The sequence below is a fragment of the Atractosteus spatula genome, chromosome 5, assembly GCF_055471065.1.
Source record: "Atractosteus spatula isolate fAtrSpa1 chromosome 5, fAtrSpa1.hap1, whole genome shotgun sequence".
Classification (NCBI taxonomy): Eukaryota; Metazoa; Chordata; class Actinopteri; order Semionotiformes; family Lepisosteidae; genus Atractosteus; species Atractosteus spatula.
In genome coordinates, this window is record NC_142710.1 from 33,325,680 (window position 1) to 33,349,743 (window position 24,064).

A 24,064-nucleotide genomic window follows, 5' to 3' on the forward strand; every position below is an offset into this window, starting at 1 on the left:
AATCAAAAGAGAGAGAGAGCGAGCGCCTTCTTTTTACTTTTGTAGCCAAAGGGCCTTGCAGATCAGATTCCCTTCCCCCTACGGAAAGACAGACACATGTTTTCACAGTTTAGAAGTCGCAGGCGAGCAGCCCCTAGATAAAACATCAACTTTATTTAAACTCCAACGAAAGTATTAATGGTTTTTAATTACCGTACTCTTATGGAACATGCCACCAGCCATCTGCATTGAACGATTAAAAATAAAAACGATTACGATTGGCACTCCTGCAGCTTTTTCACGAAACCTCCTTTTTCACGAAACTTCCAACAGAGCTGTTCAACTGGTTTTTATCAGGCACCTCTTATGTCAGGCGTAAGTGATAAATATACAGTATTTAGCTGAAAAGCTGTACAACACAAGACATTTCGTTACTCTAGGAGGTTTCGTGAAAAAGCACACATAGTTAGTTAAACATAGTTTAAAAAAAGTCTAAACAGTATCAGCTTATTTATGGGTTGTAATTTAAAAAAAAGTCCAAAACCGCACTCAAAATGCAATTTAGCGCTTTCTGGCAAGAGGAGACCCCCAAATTAATAATGTAACATGCTACTGTTTGTGCATGAACATAGTTACTATATACTGTTATTTCTTTAGGTACGCGATTCCATGTTATTTTTTAATCCCTGGCGGGACTGGGAGTCCATAAGAATCGAGTAATAGGTTTCATTGCGCTTTGACAGATCATCTTTAAATCAATTGTTGATTTAAAGGTTGACAGTAAATGTTTATATTGTAACGCATACTGTACAGCCTCTATTTCTCTATAAAAATCTAAAAGATCGTTTGCGCAGCCTAAGAGGGGGGCGAAGATTAGCATACTGTAGAGGAAAACAGTACAGGCATCGTTGATATGAGGACTTTTGAAACCAAATTTCCGAAATTTAATATGTGCTTTTCTATATTTATTGTCAATTGATTGTCCATAATATTGCTATTCTAAGCAAAGAGCGCTTCACCCTGCCTGCTGTGGGAAGAGTTGGCTTATTCCTTCCCTGCCTCACCGAGGGCAGACCCTGCCAGGCCCTCGTCGACACCGGTTTGACTATCACCCTCGCAGCCCCAAAGTGCAAGGTGAGCGCCCTGGGGGTCCGGCTGCCTTGGTGCCTGGCAGGATACCAGGCCGCAGCAGGGTGATGGTCGAACTGGTGTCGATGAGGGCCTGGCAGGGTCTGCCCTCGATGAGGCAGGGAAGAAATAAGCCCCTGCTGTGGCCAACCCTTCCCACGGCAGCAGGCGGGGTGAAGCGCTCCTTCTGGCTTTCCGGAGTGGGGGTAGCGTCGCTCAAGGGCGGCCTTCCCCTCTTTAGGCCACCCCGCTCCTGTTTCCCGACGGCCTCCGGAGTCCCCGGGGCTCCAGCGCCCGGTACTCCCGTACGATGTGTCCCCTCTCCCCACAGCGGTGGCAGATGACCAGCCGTCATCGCTCCCCCAGCATCGCCGCGCTGGGCGTCTCCTCCTCCCTATCTGATTCCCCGTGCTCCCCTCCGTTGGTGCCCACCGGTCTCCTCGAATACGGCATCAGCCTGCTCAGCCAGAGCCAGGGCCTGCTCCAAGAGGACCGGTGCGGCCAGCATCACGTGGCACTGCACCTCAGTCGGCGCCAGGGCCCAGAGAAACGCCTGGAGCGCTATCTCCCGGTGGGCCTCCTCTGGGAGAGTAGGGTTACTCTGGCGGGCTAAGTAGGCCACGTCTGCAGCTGTTACCTTCACTGTTACCTGGATACCTCTTTATTTAGAACTCACTCTTCCCCCTGCCTGTCTGGCTTCTTTTAATCCTTCTGTGCCCGGATTGCAGTGGGTAAGATATTTTTCCAAGAAAAAAAGAGAAATTAAAAAAAGAGAAATTTCACCAGAGCCCCTTCTCGTGTCTAATTTTTAGTTTAGAAGGATTCAAGCAGGATTTTGGATGAAAGGCAGCAACCTTAATCAAGCCCAAATTAGTTTTAGTGTTTCATTCTGAGCAGAAGACCCTCACACCTGAAGAAGGCTTGCGTTTTCTCCTCTTTTAAGCATGTGTACAATGCTGTAATACAATTTAAAATAATTAAAAGTTTAAACAGTATCAACTAAACTCCATTAATATAAGTATCGAGTGGTATTAAATAAATACAGCTTTTTAGTATAGATTACACTTTTCTAAAATGTATTTAAAAAATAAAAACGATTACTAATCTAATCTTTCCTCGTTTGATCCCAAAATCCCAAGAAAAATACATCTAAAGGGGGAGAAAGCTATGCTGAAAGTTTATTAATATACTTAAAAGACAAAGATAACAATTTATGTTGTATTTGTCTGATTGTGAATCAAAAAATACATTTAATTAACTGCTCTCAGTGACAGCTGACAATCCTCCATACACTCAAGTGAAAAATTAGTAATGCCAATGTAAACGTCGTATTTACAATTTGTTGATAATAGAAATGTTAAGTTCTCTAAAGCTTTGTGAGGCAGCAAAAGATTCGAACACCCTATATTGTAATGAGCTGCTGAGCTGAGAATGGGTTATGTTCTTGCTGTCAGAGGGGGTGGAAAGTGCCCGTGGTCATTTAATTAGTATTACAGTTCACACTGATTCCCTTGTGAAGATATGGACATAAGAATATTCGTGCGTGGTCAAAAAATGGCATTAAGCACTTAAAATTAACATGGTTAATAAGAGTAAACTGTAACATGCTGTAACAAGATCGGCTAAACTGGGATCTATCGCTTACGCCTGAAATTGGAGCTGCTCGCCGCGCAGTGAATAGCGACTAATAAGTCTGTCTTTCTGTGGGGGGAAGGGAATCTGATCTGATCTGCACTCCAACAGAGCTGTTCAACCGGTTTTTGTCGGGCACCTCAAGTGTCAGGTGTAAGCGATAAATATATTTAGCTGAAAATCTGTACAACGCAAGACATTTCGTTACTCTAGGTTTCGTGAAAAAGCACATTGTGCTGCTGTAATACAGTTTAAAATAATTAAAAGTCTAAACAGTATCAGCTAATGTATAGGTTGTAATTTAAAAAAAGTCAAAAACGGCACTCAAAATGCAATTTAGCACTTTCTGGCAAGAGGAGACCCCCAAATTAATAATGTAACATGCTACTGTTTGTGCATGAACATAGTTACTGTATACTGTGTAACGTTGCCATAGCCAAAATGTAATGTAGTGGCTCTCTGAAGGCACCAGTTCTGTAGGATTTGGGCATTTACTGGGACAATTATTAATTGTAGCAGTAAATCACAAAATTGAATCTTTTGATGGCTTTTGAATCCAATCATGCGACATAACTCAAACAACGCACACACACAGGTACTAATACACGAGGATACATTTATTAATACATAGAATATGCATATAAACCTAACAGATCTTATCGAGTGGGTTATCAGAATACAAAAGGTATATATTCAGTCAGTTACGAAGTGTTACACATATCAAGAGGACATACGTTCAGTATATCATTCATTAAGACCGTTTCGTAAATGCACTTGGTTATAACTTCTACATTAGATACTCAAAACAAGTACATAACTCTTAGGAATTAAATTGATATCAACTGTTTGGGATAACAATTGAATTCTCGAGCTGTAATGCATTGAAGTTGAATACTCATCCAATCTCTGGGGATTCAGATCTCCTGCGGGCACAAAGAAACAGTTGCAGGCTGTTGCTGTCCAATCCGCGCTCTCTGGCTCGGTGCCAGGCTGTGATGTGCGGCTTGCGACGGTGCACTGCTGATGTTCACTGACCGGCTAGTTAGTGTTGGCTTTAACTAGCAAAGTTTGCGCACAGGAGAAAAGATGACTGTGAGTCCCAGCAAGTCAGGAAGAGGACCGGTTCATTCCTGATGAAGAGCTAGTTCTGAATAGTGATTCAGCTGTCCACAGTTCCGACCTGTTCATGAGGCCTGCTGCTGGTGCTAACCTCGGGTGGATCCTCTGGTTACTCTCTGGCAACCTCCGCTCTAGACTCTTAGAACAAAGGAAAGTTCTGGCACTCGGACACACTGGCCTTTCCGTGGTTGTCCGGGCTGAGTCTCAGGATGGTCAGGAGGCGCTCTGCGAGAATGTCCTGCCCTTGGGAGCCTTCTGCTCCTGGGCCGTCCTGCCCTGGAATTCTCCTTTGAATTCCCTTTAGAAAAGTTCACAGAATTCTCCCCGAAGTCTCTTCTGAATCTCTCAGGCTCTCTGTGTTGCCTGTTTTTACCTGGAGGAACTTTGGCTCGTTGATTGGCTGAAAGTTCCATGGGCATCAGAGTCCCACGTGGGTTACTCGGCCCTACCAGTCCCTGATTGGTTGATCAAGGTGAGATATGAGTCACTTACTCCTGACACTTAGGAATGCAGTCCAGATGTCCATCTGGCACTCCCTAGACAGATAGGCGCCAATGGATGACCATTGATCATGATAGCCAGGCTTAGCTAAGTGCATCCCCCTTTGGGAGCTGTCCTAGGAAACCTTATCAAAGGAAACCTTAAATCAGCCTGCATGAATAGTTTCTCTGTGGCTGCACCACAGAGATGAACAGAGAGATGAGGCCTAATTTGGGAAAGCTCAGAAACACTTAATTCTGCCTTATTAATAAGCCTCGCCGCTACAACTGTTATTTCTTTAGATACGCGATTCCATGTTTTTCTTTAATCCCTGGCGGGACCGGGTGTCCATAAGAATCAAGTTATAGGTTTCATTGCGCTTTGACAGAAACCAAATTATATCGTTATTAATTTCTTTAGATATGCGATTCCACATTATATTCCCTATTAATCAAATTCTAAAAGTATGCTTGTTGACTCCGGTATCGAGCGTATTCGCAGAAAAGCTTAAAACTACCACTTTTTATACACATTATTTCACGTTAGTTAAAGACTGCGATGCTTAAAATGTTTAGGGAGAAATGGAATACTGGTGTGTATTTTTTCTTTAAAGTACCGAGATCAGCCATATACAGTTTACATACTGGATGTTTATGTTCCAAAACTAATATCGTTTATGGATTTCACACACGTTATGGTAAAATTCCATATAAATATTCAATACTTAAACGGGCACAGTAAAGACATTAAATATACATATACATACTGTATACAGTACAGTAAACATGTTCCTAAATCAATATCTTCTATGAGCATGTGAAAGGCATGGTGAATGTGGACCAGGGCAATACTTTGAGTTTACAGCTTGTCCAAGGTCATTCATTATACTGTAAATACTATTAGTAATATCTTCGGTAAAGACTTTGATGGCGACAGATCAAACATGAGAGGTTGAGCTTTATTAACTCCACCTTGCGAAAATTCAGGATACTATTATTTTATTTGCGGTATCATGCAGTTTCATGCGGCGCTATGCGAGAATATACGGTATTAATACCGTAACTTGCGGTATACTGCATCAAGCGCACCGGAAAATAATGCGGTATCGCCCGCTTGTTTTGAATGGCTGCATCTGTATGTGCTGCCCTTCTAATGTGATTCTTCTCAAATTATTTGCATAAGGTTCAATATAAATTGTGAACTATTGTGCCAGCTAGCAGTCTTTGTATCGACTATGGGAGGCAATTTGTTGCATTGAGAAGAGTGTATTTATGGATTGGGTTTATAGGTCACACTCCAGGTGCTATTTGTTTTGGGGCTTTAATGAGCCTTTCGCATATGATTGTTATATTGTAAGAAACTATGAGCTAGAACATCCGTTTGGGTCAAAAGATTTTCTTGAATTTAAACTTTATGCTCTAACATTTTATTTTCTCCCCAAACATTCAGACTAGGCATATACTCCATAAAAGATAAATAAACAATAGATAATCAGATGTCTCAGGAGGCCCAGTGGAGTAGGGGTTACAGTAATGTGGGAGACTGGGAGAGGGTTTAGGGCGGAGCGGTGGCACTGTGGCTAAGGATCTGTGCCTGTGACTAGAAGGTTGCTTCTAGCGGAAGTGTGTATGTGTCTGTATGAGCCGTGTGAGGACTTGTGTGCCATCCAGGGTGTATCCTGCTATGTGCCCATTGCTTGCTGGGATTGGCTCTAGCTCCTCCATGACCCTCTATTTGATAAAGCGATTAGAAAATGAATGAATGGGTTGAATGCTTTACTGAGGTTACATGTCCTCAAACTAGAGTGAAAAATGTAAATAAACTGAATATGATTGAATAGGGATAATATTGTAAAGTAATTACCAGAAAACTGAACTTTAATGCAATATTTGCCAAATCAATGATAAGGTATTATATTTCTATACACATAGTAATATGTGTAGTTTTCTCATGGTACAAAATATGTCTGACCCTGAAAGAAAAGCACAATGGTAGTCCAATACCTAAAGAATTAGTGCCTATGCAGTCAGCATTTCAGCAAAAAGCCCTTCTTTCCAATCATAGTAAATGAACATACTGATTGTGCATAATACAGTTTATTACATAATGGTACCTAACATAATGGTAAATGTAGATTTATCAATTTTCTAACCACTTAAATTTAAGTCGCTGGGGAGTTGGAACCTATTTTGGCAGGCAACAGGCTTAAGGCTGGATACAGCTTGGGTGGAACATCAGTCCATCGCAGGACACACAAGTACCGAGTCACACACTTACACCGGGGCCAGTTTTTCCAGAATCCAATTAATCTCTGTATTTCTTGGACTGTGGGCAGAAACTGGAGCACCGGGAGAAAACCCATATTGAAAACTCAGAATTGAACCCAGGGCTCTAGTGCTGTGAGGTAGCAATGCTAACCACAGTGCCACTGTGCAGCCCTAATTGTGAATATCTTTTTCTATAAACAGTGAATTTTCTGTGGAGCGGGATTATATATCAATTAAAAATAATAACATCAGAATCTCTGATTTCAGATATAAGTGGCGGAGAAATGAATTACTTTTCAATGCAGAATCCTCATGCTAATCCTTCAGTGTCCTGTATTTGTTTTCCAAATAATCCCCAATTGGTCAGATGATTGGCAACCAAGTGGAGGATATGTTGCATATATAGTCAGGGTACCATCACTAATCAATTTACAGTGCTCTCAAAGATTTAGAATAAATGATGGATGTCTTTAAAAAATAGTTTCCCAAAATACAAATATACATTAAAAAGAGTATCAATTATGGCTCAGCAACCCGAATTGAAATCAAGAGACCTTATCAATCATGTCAATGTTAATTATTTATAATATATTTTAAAGTCAAATGTATATTTTATGAAAGCCAACAAAACATTTTTCTACAATCCCAATGTCTATAGCTTAGGGTGTAGACATAGATGTACAGTATTCCTCTATACAAAAACATTTAACAAGAAATTTCAATAGGGAACAACTAATCTCTACAAGTTAATTGTATTTTGTTAATTGTGAATTACAAACTGTACTGTACAACTTCAACTTATGGTAATACTCTACCTAATTTTACTTCCTTGGATGAAGACATTAAGGACATTACGGTATAATACAGAGGCACTTTAAAATAAAGAGAAAACACTGTCCCAGGAAATGTCTAGAAAGTGTTTGATCTTTTTGCTTTAGTTTGTGTATGTAAAGTCATACACTTCTCTATAGTAAATGAAATCAGCCACATTTTTGCCCAGTGTTCGATTTTATGTAAAAACTTCATGTGCTGCTTCTCCACTTTTTATTAATCCTCCCATACTTGATTAGTATGATCACTAATCAGTTAGTATTAGTTGATCATGTTGGAAGCTGGACAAAGTCAGCTCAGGTGGACTCTTCTGCAATGGATTTGAGTCCTGTCCAGTATAAATACCATTGATCAAAGTACAAGCTGGCAGCGAGACGGACAACCTAATAAGAAAGCATGAAAACCAAGCCTCTTGAACTGTACCTTACTAAAGAGAGTGAAACTAAGTTCAGCATGTGGAGAGTGAACTCGGATGTCATGCTAGTTGAAGATAGATACACAGGTTTCAAAGCATAGATATTAAGAGTTGGAGGGACAAAATAAAAGTACCCCAGAGTGACAGAGTCCAAACAACCTGTTGATAAAAGGTTAATGGCAGGTCATCTTAAGTGTCAAACATTTTGTGCAGGAGGGAAACTATGAAGCACAAAACCCGTGCTTACACATTTGACAAGAAAGAAACACCCCCCAGGTCACCTTTTTATGAGATAAGGTAATCAGAACAAAATAGTCAGCAAATGATTATTAATAAATATAGTAACAATAATTTAACTTCCCATACAATAAGCCAAAGCATTAATACAGTACAGCTGCTAGGCTGCTTTCTGAAAATCTTTACCTCTGCCACTTGGTTCTAAACACATTCTTAAAAATTTTTTGCTTAACTAAAAGTGTATCAAAATTCGTAAACAAAGATCCAAAGTTAAGCTGTCATCTTGTCTTGATAAAATGCAGGATGAATGAACTACTTAATACACATAATTAATTGTTAAAGCACTGGAATATACAAACCCTTTTATCACTGATTTCTCCTGCTGTGATTGGAAATTAAATCATCTTTAAAATTTCTCTGTCTGTATATAATTATATAGAGCATGATAGAGAACACATACAGTAAATTATCTTCACATTTTGAAGATAAAATCACAAGTACTTACCACCACATTACAGTAGTGCAGTTGCTCATCCTGATTATGAACAACTCATAATGCAAAAGCAAATGTTTTCTTGTGTTGCACTATTATTTAATTACACAACCAAATTGACATTAGTGTATATTTGAAAATATCTCTCATATTAATTATCTTTTGTGAAAAAAGCCATGGAAAGTTTATCCAAATGTTTATCTAAATAAAATAAGAGATTTCAAAGAGGGGGGGGGGGGGGCATTATGCTCATCTTAATCATTTAGTTACTTAGTAGTTATTTGATTGAAGACTACCAGCTCTGACTGACGATGTGACTGGTTAGCTTGTTCCAGACAAACGACACTTTGTGTAAAAATGTCCATTCACAAGTTACATTATAGGCAATTTTGCAAGTATAATCACAAAGCGGTAACCACATGAACAACAGATGAATAAATCATTGTGGAAAAACAATGTAAATGTAACATCTTACATAATCTTACATTGAGAATGTATTCTGAATTGTCTTACCTGGTAAAATAAGGGAATACACATTGACAAAAGGCTTATCTCAGTAGCAAAGAGACATCCCATAGCAACAAAAGTAATTGGGCAAATGCAATGATTTGCTTTTTTTTCTTTTCAGCTCCTGAAAAGGAGATTTCAAGTTAGCAAAATAAAATTGAATGATTTGATAAATGTCCTGAATGCAAACTATGCTAATTTATTTGTACCTACATTACTGTCACAAATGCAAATTGCTGCAGTGTAACATACAGTATATACATATTAAGTTAACATACAATATGTAAAACATGTCATGATTATATCAGACATGTCAATCATCTATCATCCAAAAATGGACAAACAGCATACTGTATAACTTTTCCCATTATCAAGTTTATAAGATGACAGGAGTTAAAAGTATAGGCAAAAACTTTGGTACATGCTTTTTTCCAAGCTGGTAAATGTAATTCACAGTCATCATTTTAATGAATCACTTTCAATATATGCAAATGAGGTGAAAGTGGTATTTTAATGGAATTACCTTCCATCATATGGTAATGCAGGTGCTATGCCAGTAAACTCTATTTGTGAATCAGAAGGATGCCGCAAGATGTTAACCAAATGTGCCACCATGTCAAAACAGATGATTTATGAATAATCCCCTAGAACTATTATTAATTGCTTGACTTGTGCTTTTTTCCCTTTTTTCACATAAAAGAAAGACTTTATTCCCAAGTGTGCAGTGTGTGTTACTTTAATCTTAATAATCCCAGTACTTTTTTAAACTATACATAATTACTGCTGTGATGTCAGTGGGTAACTGCATTTGCATACCAATGTAGTGTATTTGTTTAAATGTAAAAATGGAAACTGATTTGCAGTATGCTTTCCCTTACCTGTCATTAGAATAAAGCACAACCAAGTTAATCAGCCTTCAATTCTGTTAGATGCTAACAATGGTTGGGTCAGCCTAATGACAGCATAATGACAGTTTGTTATGGTATGATATGATATTGATCTGATAAAGACATTCACATGAAATGCATATGGTGAATCCCTAATATTTTCCTTGTCATCTGTATCAGAATGCAGTGTAATCTACAAAAGCAGTAAAGTTTAAAACCGTACTGAGAGTGATAGTGACACTAGAAAAATTGTATTCTTTGTAGTTGATTGGCAAATCCTGGGCTATACTTATTAATTTGTGTGCAAACATTTGGAAGATAGAGATGTTGTGCTTGAAAAGCAATAGGAACCTGTTTTTAATGAATGCATTTCTTGCACTTGCTTTAATCAATATGGATTTGAGGCTAAACAAACAGCAATCATTATCCAAAAATACATAGCAACATTATTAGGCTTCACACTGTTTACTTTTTATTTTATATGTGCAAAATAATATTAATAAAAAGTAATATATGTTACAAATGAATACAAATACCAATACCAGCCCTGGTTATTATTAAGATGTTAGTAGCTATAGACTAGACTATAAATATATGAAAATAATTGATAGCTAGCTCATTGAAAGGTTTAATTTTAAATACATAAGTTCAGTTTAGATGGAAAATAAACTTGGAAGTTTGTTTTGGATCTGTAGTGGAAAAATGGAAGGAGCTACTTATTTTGACACTCCCCTTCTGCAACAAAATCTTGCTAATAAATACTATATACTGTATACATTGTGGTTTATTACAGAAGTATGTGCTGACAAGGCATCTTATTCTACTTAGAATTAAGTGTTATTAAAGATTTCTAATAATCTTTGTGCTGCCTTGACCAAGCAACCTGCTGTCTCTCTGTTTAAGGACTGTAGAATGTGGCTAAGAGACCCCTCTGATAAGAGATATCATAAAGCTGTATCAAAGCTAAACAATATATTGATAAACGTATAGCACAGGTGTACTCAAGCCGGTCTATAGGTTGTTTCTTCCCATGACTGCAGTTGAAAGGTCACTATTTATCACCCACATGAAGATTCTCCAATGAGTAACCAAATCTGATAGCATCTCTGTCAATCACCAACTTGCGATGTTATACCTTAAAAGCAAGAACCCCACTCATTTCCGTTGGTTAACCTACTGGCTCCTCATCTCTCCAACTGAACTGGCAGTGTGACTTTTAGAACCACGTGACTACAAGCGGTTCGAGTCAGACTTTTCACCAAGAAGCCAGGCCGAGAGAGTGAGTCAGTAGAGTACAGAATTCTGTCCAAGATATTCTCTCTGAAACAGAAGAAATCATGTGTTCACAAACCCACTGTTATTTTGGACTGATTAATGAAATAAGATAGCAGGACTCTTTCTTTTATCAACATCCAGAATATCCAAGCACATCTTGAACAAAGCTATAGCTGGGAAGAACTTTGTCTAGCTTGTGGCTGCAACCAAGGAACTAAATTATATACCACAGGAATTACGTTTATACCTTTTCTACAAGACGTTTGATGAAACAATCATGACGGCAAAAAGTAGTTAAAACAAGCACGGCAAAACATTTCCTAAATAACCACAAGTGACCAAGTTAAAAAATTCAATGCAGATATTTACAAAAAAAGTAGAATACCCTACCATATCCCGCTAAATAAATATATTATATTTATAAATTCATATAATCAATAACGTTTAATTTTTTTGTTTTCAGCTACCAATATATCCCTTTAGTTAAATGATTCCATATAAATATTACATATTAAATGTTTTTAAAGAAGTAGGACGACAGCTTAAATGAAGATAATGTTTTCACTGTCATTTAACACAACACAAGTGCCACCTATCTATCTTCTTTGGCCAGTGAAGATTCTTTGAGTAGTGTGCCGTGACATGCCGACATCATCCTGACAGAGTAATGAGTTTTGACTCACAATCTGCATCTGTACATACAGTTATAAATTACCTAAATTTTAAAAATACACTTTAAAATTAAAGTTTTTACATATCAGTAATGAAAATGATAATTTCTGAGAAAATGAAAACTACAACAAAAAAAAATCCTTTCACACATTGAAATGTTTTTTTTTCCTTTAACAAATAAAAGACTATAAAGTAGTTTGCAGTTGCAATGGGAATGTTCTAAGTGCCTGGATCTCTCCATAATCACTTTAAGAATGATGCAACTTATCAATTACTATTAGATTCACACAAATAAAAAAAATAAAATAACATTAATTAAGTTATAATCTGAACTGGGAAGACTGTGTCATACATATTGATTAGTGTTAATAAAGACGGCAGGGTTCTATACAGGAGGTAAACTGTGCTATGAAACCTCACAGCTGGTGTACAGCACAGCTGAAATTGAAGCAAAGCTGAAGTTATTAAAATGACAGGTGTTTCACAGTTATCTCAAGCAAGAACAAATCTTTAAATTTGGCAAAAAAAAATACAGAATGCTGCTTACTTGCATCTGCTACAAAATCATAGTTTTCTGGAAAGATTGCACTCCACTATTGTAATAATTAATTTGAACAGACAAAAGTTCTGGAAAGTTTCTGTACAAATGCAGAACTCCCATCACTGATGTGTGCAAACTTGGATCTATTTAGCCAAAATTAAATTGTGACACATGAATGACATTATGAAATTTTTAAATCTTTGACTTAAGTAAGGAGGTAATTTTGTTTTCTCACTATTATTTATTCTTACGTAGGAAAAAAGCCCAAAAAGTACACATAAGCAAGGGTAAGGAAGGTTTATTGGTTTTAGAAAACCTTAGCAATGCTGTATTTTCTGTCAGTGTTACTGCTTTATGTCAAATTTATGAACAGACAGGAAATTAAAAAATGTAGAACTTTTAAAAAATCTTTATAAGAGAAAATTGTTTTACTCTAAAAATAAAGATCATGTTTGGGTGTTAAGTGAAACAACATTTCAAAAAGACCCATCATTGAACAAAATGCACTAAATATAATCATGCTAGGCCTGGAATTAATAGATCCACAAATCTAGTGAAGCTATGCCCAATGTTTGCTGTTATCGGGTCTCACAAGCTTTAGAATAATATTTCAATACTGAAAATAAACAAGTTTGGTCTCTATGGTAATACATCTCATTATATACAGTATCTGCTTGGCAGTGAAAATATATCTGAGTGTCTGTAAATTATTATCCACATGGATATGCCTGTATACAGTATATGCATCTACAGTATAATATACTGTATATTTTTTATACTGTACAAAAATATTATAAATATGACAGCTAGTCACTGGCTGTCTATTCTGAGTTTTAAGCAGCCCCAGTCTGAATTTGTAAGGATCCCTGAAATTACAGTATATCTTAATTAATAAATACAAACTTCTGAATATACATTTTTACATGGCTTCCAAAAACACGAGAACTTGAAATATACTGTAATACATTTGCCCACAGACGAAGAATTTGGTATAAATATGACAAGTGCATATCTTTGGTATGTGGTGAAGACCTGATAATAAATCTTATTATTATGGCAAAAGCCTATTTAATAGATTATGAAGTATAATTCTGTGAATTTCATATCAACTTCATCTCTGCTTTGTCTCTGGTGCCACTAGCTCAATTTATTTGTCCTCTATCTCTACCCTGTATCTATTAACAGTACTCAGCATTGCATTTTGCACTATGTTTATACAGTAGCATACTGTTATAAGGTATGTAAACAGTGCATTCAAATCCCTGAGTAATCTGTTAAGAATTTCTATATTTTTTATGTCAGAGTATATAATAAATTGGTCAAAACCTGAATTACTGCATTACTGCCTTTAAGAGAAAGGCAACCTACCTACTTTTGTGCTTCTGGCCAAACATTTCAAATTCTGTAGTACTGAAAATTATTCATCTGATGCAGACTGAGCACTTGGAGGATTATTAGTTTTTTTTCTCTGTGTTGCTTAAATTACCTCCAAGCATCAAGACTCTCACATAATTAACATTATATATCTGAATAATTTTCTTTTTAGCTTATCTGAAACTTATCCACTTAGAAATACTACCTATCAAAAACATTTTCTTATGGTCAACTGTTTTTACTGACAAGGACAGTATCTGTTTTCATTTTCCTTCCCCAGGCAAAGATGACACAACTACCAGAGTCTGAAAAGATAAAGATAGCTGAACAAGTTGCAGATTTTAAAAAGGTGAAGAGTAAACTGGATGCTGAAATTGAAATCTGGGATGACACAAGCAATGATATAATTGTCCTTGCTAAGAAGATGTGCATGATTATGATGGAGATGACAGACTTCACCAGGTAAATGGGATCTTTAGTTTTGTTAATAACATACAGTAATAACTACTCTTCATAACAGCACCCTCTTGTCTTATTAGGACTTTTAAGGGGTTGGAGTTCCCTCCTAGAGGATTTACTATTTTTAATAGTGAAAGGAAGGGATTTTGCTGTGATGTACTGTGGCTGATGAGTCCCTTTCAAACTGAATGTATAATACAGCACAATATATGCTGTATGCTTATATAGATTAATCATTAGTTATATTGTTTAAAATCAGAAAAAACAAGTACTGTGCAGTTTTTAATATAGGGTTTAAGGTTGGTTTAGAAGCAGAAGTTGTATTGGAATTCATTTATTGAAGGTTTGCATACATACTGTGTTGCCTCAAAGCATTTTTGTAACACTTCCGTTTACTGCACAAAACAAGATGAATATACAGTTATAAGTGCCTTCTTAAAGTAATGTTCATAATGTCAGCAGCTGCTGCCATTGTAAATGAAAGGCTTGTTAATATATATTAATACCCTTTTGTTCACATACTGTATATCACCAGAAATATCTACAAATATTAGATACTTTACAAGCATTATGTGGAAATCATCTTCACATTTATGCATAGGATTCAATATTTTCTATATCAACCAGTAGTCAGAATTCTTGAGTTGCTTCTGTTAGTTTTAAAGTTATTGATTTAAACTTTTATAACCACTTATTCTGTATTTGAGGATTAAGTTACCTCTTTGCAAATCAAATAATCCTTTTTTGGGATATTCTGTATTAATGAGACTTGACTTGAGTTTTAAGCTTTATTTTTTTAAAAAGGCAAGAGCTATGAAACATTTCTGCACATCTGAAACCTTTTCTGCCTCCTTCTTCGTTAAAAATACTTCTTTAAAATCAAACTTAAATAAAGATCTTTGTGTGTGAATTATCCTTGTGATTTATTTTCATAAGAATTTCCACAGGCTTGGGATATATTGTTTACCATTTGAGGATAGTTTTATATTTGAGGACTTAAGCATGTGAATACTATTATTATTATTATTATTATTATTATTATTATTATTATTATTATTATTATTTAGAATAACAAATAAATGTATTGAAAAGAAAGCTAATAATCAGTTTACTAATGTAATGACTTCTTTGATTGTACCAGTTTTAAGTTAGAATAAAAGGACACAATATAGGATTAGAAGTTAAATTGGACTAAATTTTAAATGATAGAAAACCTTTCCGCAAAACTCCTTCCATATTTTCCTCTTTGATGCTAAAAAACATACAAAATAAGCAATAGAAGCTCTCTGAAGTGTACCGGTAGAAGTGACGTTTCATTGTGCAAGTCTGTGATCATTCATAGGAGATCATTATGAGACTGGAGATCTGATCATTAAGGAGCCATCTGCCATCTGTTTTCTATCTATGAATCAAATTTGAATAGATTAATTACACATTTTAATTTCTTTGGAAATCTGAAGGGTAAATATAAGTCTTGGGAACTGATTTTTGCAGATGGTGTTAGTTTGGCATTTAGGGTAAACTGTACTAAGCTTCTGCCAAATCCACCATAAGGCATCAGGGTTTTTGTCATGTGTTATGTACTGTAAATGTACATTTAGCTTTAATACTACCTACAGGTTATCAGATAGTTATTATGGGAATTTTCACCAATTTTATACTTTAATTAATTATTAATTAATATATTCATTTTAACTATATTAAGCAAAACTAAAAAAAAACATTCATATATTCAGAGATGTAAAGTAACAGTAGAGATACATTTCTACACTACTCTTTTTCTTAAAAATGCAGCACTTGGGGGTAGTTTGGCAAATAACCAAGTCCGCCTTTATAGTAATCAATTAAAATAAACAAATTGATTCCATTCTCTGCATCCAGCCTGCGCCTTTTCTCTTTCTCTCCCTTTTTGATTAGCACACTCCTCTGTAATGAAATGGGCAACATAACATTTTCAGTAAGCCTTTAAAGACATATCCAGCGTGTCATTCCATAGCTGCCAACACAGAACCTGGAGTGTCCGTTACAATATAAAAACAAGACCATGTTGAGGTCTGGATGCTACTTGGGCAGGCAGTAGGGAAAGGCTCACTCACTAGGCTACGTTAGTCTCACGATCCTAGTCTGGTGCGCTGCTAATTTGAAAGTTGTGGCTAACAAGCTTCAGCTTGGTTTCATGCAGTTCTGCACTTCTTTCTCCCAAAACCCTGTCGGTTAGACTGAATCTCAAATAAACAATGTTTAATTTGCAGACGTTGAAACCCTATTGTAAATATATAATATACTGATCCTGAAAAGAAATGTATCACTCTATGCAGGTTTGTTTTTAGAAAAAAAGTATACAGAATGTTGATGCCATTCCTCCTCTTCTCTCCACATTATACCTTGATTAAATGTTCTTAATGTCATTTTGACCGTTTTTACTTGAGTGACTTTGACTGTTTCATAAGCACTAATTCACCTCATTTGAGAGAAAGCTGAATGGGCACAGGTAATAAGTGTTAACCTCATTATCCTGTTGAATTTCAAGCCTGGTGACAATCAAGAAAGAAAATGCAAAAAGAAACAAATATCAAAAGAACATTTCCTTTGTGCCATTGGTATGATGAACCAACACAGCAAGTAGACTTGATAGTAATGGTGCCAAGTCCTCTATAGAGATGAGTCAGGTTTTATCTTTAAAACTGATTCACTTTTTTTTCAGCGGATTCTGTGTAGTACAGTAGTTTACAACCTTTAGGTTGGGAACCATTGTTTTGCATAAGATGCACAATGTGTTTATTTACATGTGCTGTATACCTTTTTTTTTGGCACTCTTTTGCGGCTTCTGCCATCCCATTCACTCCTTTCATTTCAAGTGCATCTTCTTTCTAGATTTGGTGCTTTATTGCTTCCGTATTGCAAAGTTAATGTAGACATACACATAAGCATATGGCATACGATTTTATAAGATTATAATAGTCTACCATGTAGGTAGAAGTTTACAATGGCAATCTCAGTTCTGGATGAAATGATGCCCAGTGTTCTTCATAGTTTTGTGGAAAGTTTTAATTTACAGACCACTGAAACAGGTGGAGACTATAGTGTGTATGATAGGTTGTGCACCCTCTCAAACTGAGCATTACAGTGCTTTTAAATGATGCTGTAATAGATCTCTTCTTGTTGAGGGGTGTGCATCTTAAAAACTGTGCCATCAGCTATTTTCCAAGCTTTTATTTATTATCCTTGCATCTTCATTGGTGTCCTGCATTGTAAATCTCTGTCACCTGTTTTGCAGCCTCTGCTAATTCTGGAAATGGATTTAATGTGATACATAAATCGTATATGTTGCCTTTTGTAAGTCACAGGGGAAACAAAATCTCCAAACTTTGTCAAGAAACATCATGCTCTGAAGATTAGTGCTTCTATTGTTAACAGAAAAAAACATTTGTCTTAAAAAAGCAACTGTCCTCTATAGAATTTGTCAAAAATAGTTTGAATATTAAATAGAATTAATAATGAAACTCTGGGAAGAGAACAAGCCACAATTCCCAAGTATTATCAGCTTTAGGATATATACAAAGGCCTCTTGACCATAATTTTCTAGCATTTGTTGTCTTAATCTGTCTGTTTGGGCATCCACAATACTTCCTGTTTTAATCGACATGGACACTGAAACAATCAAAGACATTGGGCAATTTAAGGCATCCTGGAAGATGACAAGATAATGTCAGCATAATAAGAAGTGAGAGACAGAATGCTTGGTAACACAGAACTTTCATTATGTTCTCTGCTTTAAAAAAATGTTATTGAAGAAAATGAGTTGATGGTACATTAACTACAATGTATTACTTACAGAGGTAAAGGTCCACTGAAGCACACATCAGATGTAATCAATGCTGCCATGGTGATTTCTGAGGCTGGCTGTAGGATGGATGTGTTAGCGAGACAGATTGCTAACCAGGTTAGTCTGAAACATACTGTATTGCCTAACAAAATAATAACATTTTGATTGTTTTGAGTAGGATTGCACTTTTGAGTTCTGTGATTTTTTAATTGTACATACAGTAATGCTCAAATCGTTCATTATGATTTCGTGAGAAATAATTAGTTATAAAGATGTAAACCCTTAAGTGTTTAAGACTTAAAAGTTCACATTTTCCCTTAAAGATGATGTTGGGTCATTCTGAACTGTGTTGATATCCTCATACAAGCAATAAAAACCGAAGTTCTAAATTTTTGGCTTCAGCCAGCCACTTTTAATTTTAATTATCATTAATGTCTCAGTTGAATTGTTATAGATTTTAAATCAGCACTCTGTCAAAACTGAAAAATGTTGGCTGTCATTGGCTCCCTTCAAGTGCTAGAAGTCTGCCATTGAGGGTTTTACATGCTAATACTGTACAGTATGTGATGCAGTAAATTCTATCTCAGGCTGTCTGGGCTGTCAGTTGGAGGGGTATTAGGTGGGCAAAATTAGTCTACAGAATCTTAATGATCTGACACCATCTCTCTCCTTTTGAATTGCGTCTGTTTCTCAGTATCCACCACTGAGTACTTCCACTTTGCCACTTTGCAAATCTCACCACCACTACATGTTGGTCCAATAGGTTGTGATTGGGTATGTGAGATACATTGCACTTCTATCATGCTTTTCTTGATAGCAATTCTTTTCTGCCTCTGACCACCTGGTCACTTCACACTCTTGGCTTTTGTAGCCCAGCTTTATAGTTTCTTTGTGTATGTACAGTAAGTGACTTATGTTTGGCACCAAATTAACAAGCCATTTGGATGCAGTACAACTAGGCGGTAACCACGCATAACCAATGTAAAGAGGACTCAGGCTCAAGACAAATTGCAAACAAAATGTTCTAATCCATGAACAGAGTAAATAAAAAAACTCTCTCCCAGCTTCTTCACCTGATTTATACCCCATGATTACATACATATACAGATGCAGCCATTCAAAATAAACGGTACAACCCTGTACTGCTCAAAATTATCTACAGTTCAGCACGTTATACCACAGTACATGATTGGCTGGCCAAAATAACCGACAGGCGGCACTCTTGGTGCATTGGTTGTTAGTGAAACGATTGCTTCATTTAATCTCTTTACTGTGCATGTTTAAAGCCGCTTAATATTGAATATTAATATGGAATTTTACAACTAAATGGAAATTTTAGTAGCTGAACATAAAAAGAAGAGGAGTATAACATGTCTGAAGGTCATTAACGACATTAATCTAAGCACATACACATATATGTAAAATGTATATGACTGGTATTGGTAGTTTAAATGAAAAATACGCACCAGTTTTCCACTTTCTTCTTAAACATTTTAAGCATCAAAGTCTTTCATTCAGTTACATACTATGGTTATTTTGGAAAAGTTTTTACGTGCTCCTTCTGACTAGATTAAGTTTATATACTGTACTTCATAAAAAGTTATAATGTTTTACCCTTTTCTATTAATATTTACACTTGTTATCGCAGTAAAAAAAACACATACTTTTTTAGAATTTGATTAATAGGAAATATAATATGGAATCGCATATCTAAATAAATTAATAATGATGTAATTATATTCATATAGCTCAAATTATTACAGTAGCACACTTTCACAGTACACACATCTGCATCAGTTTGATTCATTCACCCAGTTACTTGGTAACTTTTTGCCTGCCCTTTTCTGTTATAGCTTAAGTTGTCAAGTGGCGTGTTGGTGTACTGGCTTAAGCATCTGACTTGCATGCTGAAGGTCTGGGGTTTGAACCCAGCTCTCATCATGAGTATTCTTTTAACAAATAAACATTTCTTTGAAAAACTAAAATAGTAAATATTATAGACTCTATATTGAATGTGTTGGTATTTCTAAATATCACAACATGTTCAAAGTTAAGTGAGTTAAGTGATTAACCTTTTCTATGAATACTTGCACTTATTATTGCAGTAAAAAGCCTCATACTTTTTAGAATCCGCTAAATAGGGAATATAATATGGTATCACTTATCTAAAGAAATTAATAATGATATTAATTTAAGGATCTAAATATACAGTATGTATTTGTATAGCTGGTAGTATTACTGTAATCCACTTTCTTTGTAAACACGTTTTATTTTAAATTTGATTCATTCATTCATGATTACATTAGAAACATTTCTAAGCTGTTTGTCTCAGCTATGTTTCCAAACAGCCCGTTTGCCGCTAGCGATCCGAGTTCAATACCCGGTTCGTGCTAAAGTTTTTCTTCTAACAAAGACTTTTTAAAACATAAAATAGTACATATTATGTACACTATATTAAATTTTTTTGTGTTTTTCATAGTCAATGTTAAGTGATATTAATAATGAAATAAAAATGCGAATAACACAGAGCCTGCAACCTACAGATTTAAAGCTTGCGATTTGTGAAACATTTCACAGCTTTTATTTAAACAATATATAGTACCTGGTTGCGTTTTTAGAAATTTTAGTGGATCCCAGGTGCAAATGATTTCATAACTCGAGAAGGCATTATGCTATATTCTTTATGCATCAGTTGAAGCCTTCTGACTATCAAAAAACCAGGGTTCACTATTTTTCGCTACTCCCTCTCACCCGCTGCGATTCGGACACAGAATGGTTAAAAATGGGAGCGAATCAGGCAGGAAGAGGGAAGGGTAGGGGGTGAAACTGTTACCTGTCCTGGATAAAGCAGTTAGAAAATAGGTGGATTTACACTTGTGAAAAACATTCCAATTTTAATGCGATATGGAAGATATTATTAATAATAAATTACCTTGGACGGTCTGTAAACTGAAGATTTATAGAGGAAACATGTTGTGTCTTTTCCTTCCGGCTTGGAATTAACTTTTACCTACTAGTATATCCCATTGCAGGCACTTTATGTAATGCAGCTCTGTACTTCTCACAAAGGCTAGGACTGTCAACACTCCGCTGTGTAATGTTATGTAGAATAGACATTTCTGGGGGATGGGAAGAAATTTTCAGTAGCATACACTGTTGTCATTGTTGCTGTTTAACATAAGACAACCAGCAATCAAATGTCCTGTTTTTTCTTAACACTCATTTTTCCATACTGTAGTTTTAAAACTTGAACAAAGACGTGCCACACGCATACAGTGCGATGTTGTATAGTTTTAAAGCCACTACAGTATAGCTTGTGGGAAATACATTTATTTGTACTGCATCAAAGCTTAACTCGTTCAGAGTGCCTGACATTACAAACTTATTATTCAATAATAATAGAGAAATCATAACAATAACCATGCAATCCAACTGAAAGAAGGACACTTAAATCAACATGAAAAGACTGTGTATAAATCAGTTAAAAACACTTTTTAATGCACGAAAAATGGGTGATTTTTCTTTTGCACGATCAGTTTAGAGTCTTTGTGTAAGCTGTAAGTTCTTTTTATTTCTGAATTAAACATTTTAAACACTTTAATTTTGTAAACGCAACATGCATTCCATAAAGAAATAAAGTCATGTTTTCTACAGGTGTTAAGCAGATTAGGAGTTGCTGATAAAATAGCGCACCGCCCCTACCCATCTAACGATGCCCAGTAATATAACTTTAATATAAACAAGATCTAGTACCAGGTGCAATTAAAAAAATATATATTTTGAATTAATCAAATCCCAGGTGTGAGTACATAAAGCCAGAATTACATACTATCCCTACGCCTGCGAAATACCTGATCATCTACTGTAAAGTTTTCAGTGCTTTGTTTGTGTATATTTCAATTGCAGCGGGGGCAGGGTATGTGGGGAAAGGTTTAGGCTGCAATTGAATTGGGGCTCTATTCTTCACACCTGAAACATTGTCATTTTCTTCCCTCTTTAGCTGATCTTTTGCTGCCTATGCATGCTTACACAGCTCCCTATGTGAATTATCGTTCTTGACTGAGAAAGCTTTAAAGAACTTAACATTTTTATTTTCAACAATAATTCATCCACCTGGTTCCCTGTTGAATGATGCTGACGGACCAGGTTCAATTCCAGGCTGTGTACTTTATAGTACAGTTTAAACTGTTTTTTTAATTCAAAGTTAAATTGTTGGCTGATTACTGGCTGCTGACATTTGGATTAAGACAAAATATAGATTTTCTCAATTCGGGTGTAAACCTGAAAGAGACACATCATGTTCACAATAAGCTATAATAGTGGACTATTTTTATACATTCGTCTCTGATCGAGCTTTGAACCAACTGGGTGCAGCTCGCTACATTACAGGGCTCATTACCACTACAAGGACAATAGAAGTTTTTTTTAAAAAAGTAACACATGTCAAAATGTTCACTTGTGATACTTTAGATGCTTAGTTACACAATTCTGTATTAATATAACTATGAAGTGATGTTAAATCACTATAACATTTATCTTTTTACAGTAACAGCAAGTGGTGTTCTTACTACTTATTCTTAGAAAAGGATAAAACATTATAACTTTTTATGAAATACAGAATATAAGCTTAATAATGTTAGAACAAGCAGATTAAAAACAGAACCCATGTAAGTTACCAAGTTAAAGACTTTTATGCAGAAAATATTAAAGCATGATTAAAATATTTATGATGAAGGTGGAAGGTTGTGTACTTTTGTCCCACTGAGCAATCTTGCTTTTATAAAATATACCGACTTTTTAATGTTTAATGATTAACATGCTGTAATACGCAATTTAAAATTATTAAAAATCTAAAGAGTATACAACTTAAATTCTTAATTGTAAAAAGATTGTCCCTCAGCAGTGACTGGGATTCAAAACCAGGCATTTTCTGGCGACAGCTCAAATGCTGTACATGAGAGGTTAAGCTTTATTAGCTCCACCTTGTGGTTTTACAAGGTTCTTCTGGATACTATTATCAATTTTCAGTTAACATGCAGTATGATGCAATATGATGCAACACACCAACTGCGTTTTAATGCAGCGTACTGTGTGCATTTTGATCTGTATGGCTGGATCTGTATGTTAAATTCTTAAGAAGTTGTTGGCAGAGTATCTGTACACACTACATAAATAATTGATGATGTTTAAATTAATTTCCTTATTATTTACCGTCTTGTAAATGTTAAAAAGTAATCCCTTACACCAGTTGGTTGTACATGTAATGTATTACTTTTTAAAAGTAACTTTCTACAACACTGTTGCACGTTAGACATTGACTTTACAGCATGATACTGTGTACTATTTACCATTATAAGACTGTACATTTCAATGTAGCAAGCATGCATTATATTTGAAATAAATATAAAATTCTGCATGAATTAAAATAGTGGTAGTATAGGCTTCACACTGGAGTTTATTGTCTAAAATTATAGGAACTATTAATCTTCTTTTGAATTTTTTTTTTTCATAGGAGCCAATTCATAAATATTGTCTGTTTTAAATATGATGTTGTTACTCAGTTATAAGGTTGTATCTTGAGACTTCTGCTATTTTATATATATACTTTTGTTAAATATGTATATATTTTATATATATACTTTTGACCATTAGCCATATTGCTTGTCATCATGGATTTGTGTTTGATTGTTATGATGATGACATTCAGATTTACTTACAGACCAAATTCAGATTCTATTGCTGCAGTTTCAGCGTTTTAGAATTTTCCATCTAATACAAAATATGAAGATATTTCAATATGGATGCAACAGAACCTTCTGCAGTAATTATGGGAATGAGTTTATATCTATTGGCTCCCATTAACAGCTGTGCAAAGTTTCAGTGTTATTTCCAGTGCGGATTTATTTTTTTGTAAATAACCATAAGTTGGAAACCCTGGTGAT

General features: G+C 35.6%; 1 protein-coding gene across 1 annotated transcript in view; it reads left to right on the forward strand.

Annotated features, from left to right (window-relative positions):
- The window catches only part of LOC148834983 (catenin alpha-3-like), a 634,761-nt gene that overhangs the window by 605,358 nt on the left and 5,339 nt on the right, over window positions 1-24,064 (forward strand). The window contains exons 15-16 of the mRNA XM_088915226.1: window positions 14,118-14,299; window positions 18,134-18,239. Of these exons, the coding sequence (XP_088771352.1) occupies window positions 14,118-14,299; window positions 18,134-18,239 (288 nt within the window). The remainder of the gene's footprint in view (window positions 1-14,117; window positions 14,300-18,133; window positions 18,240-24,064) is intronic.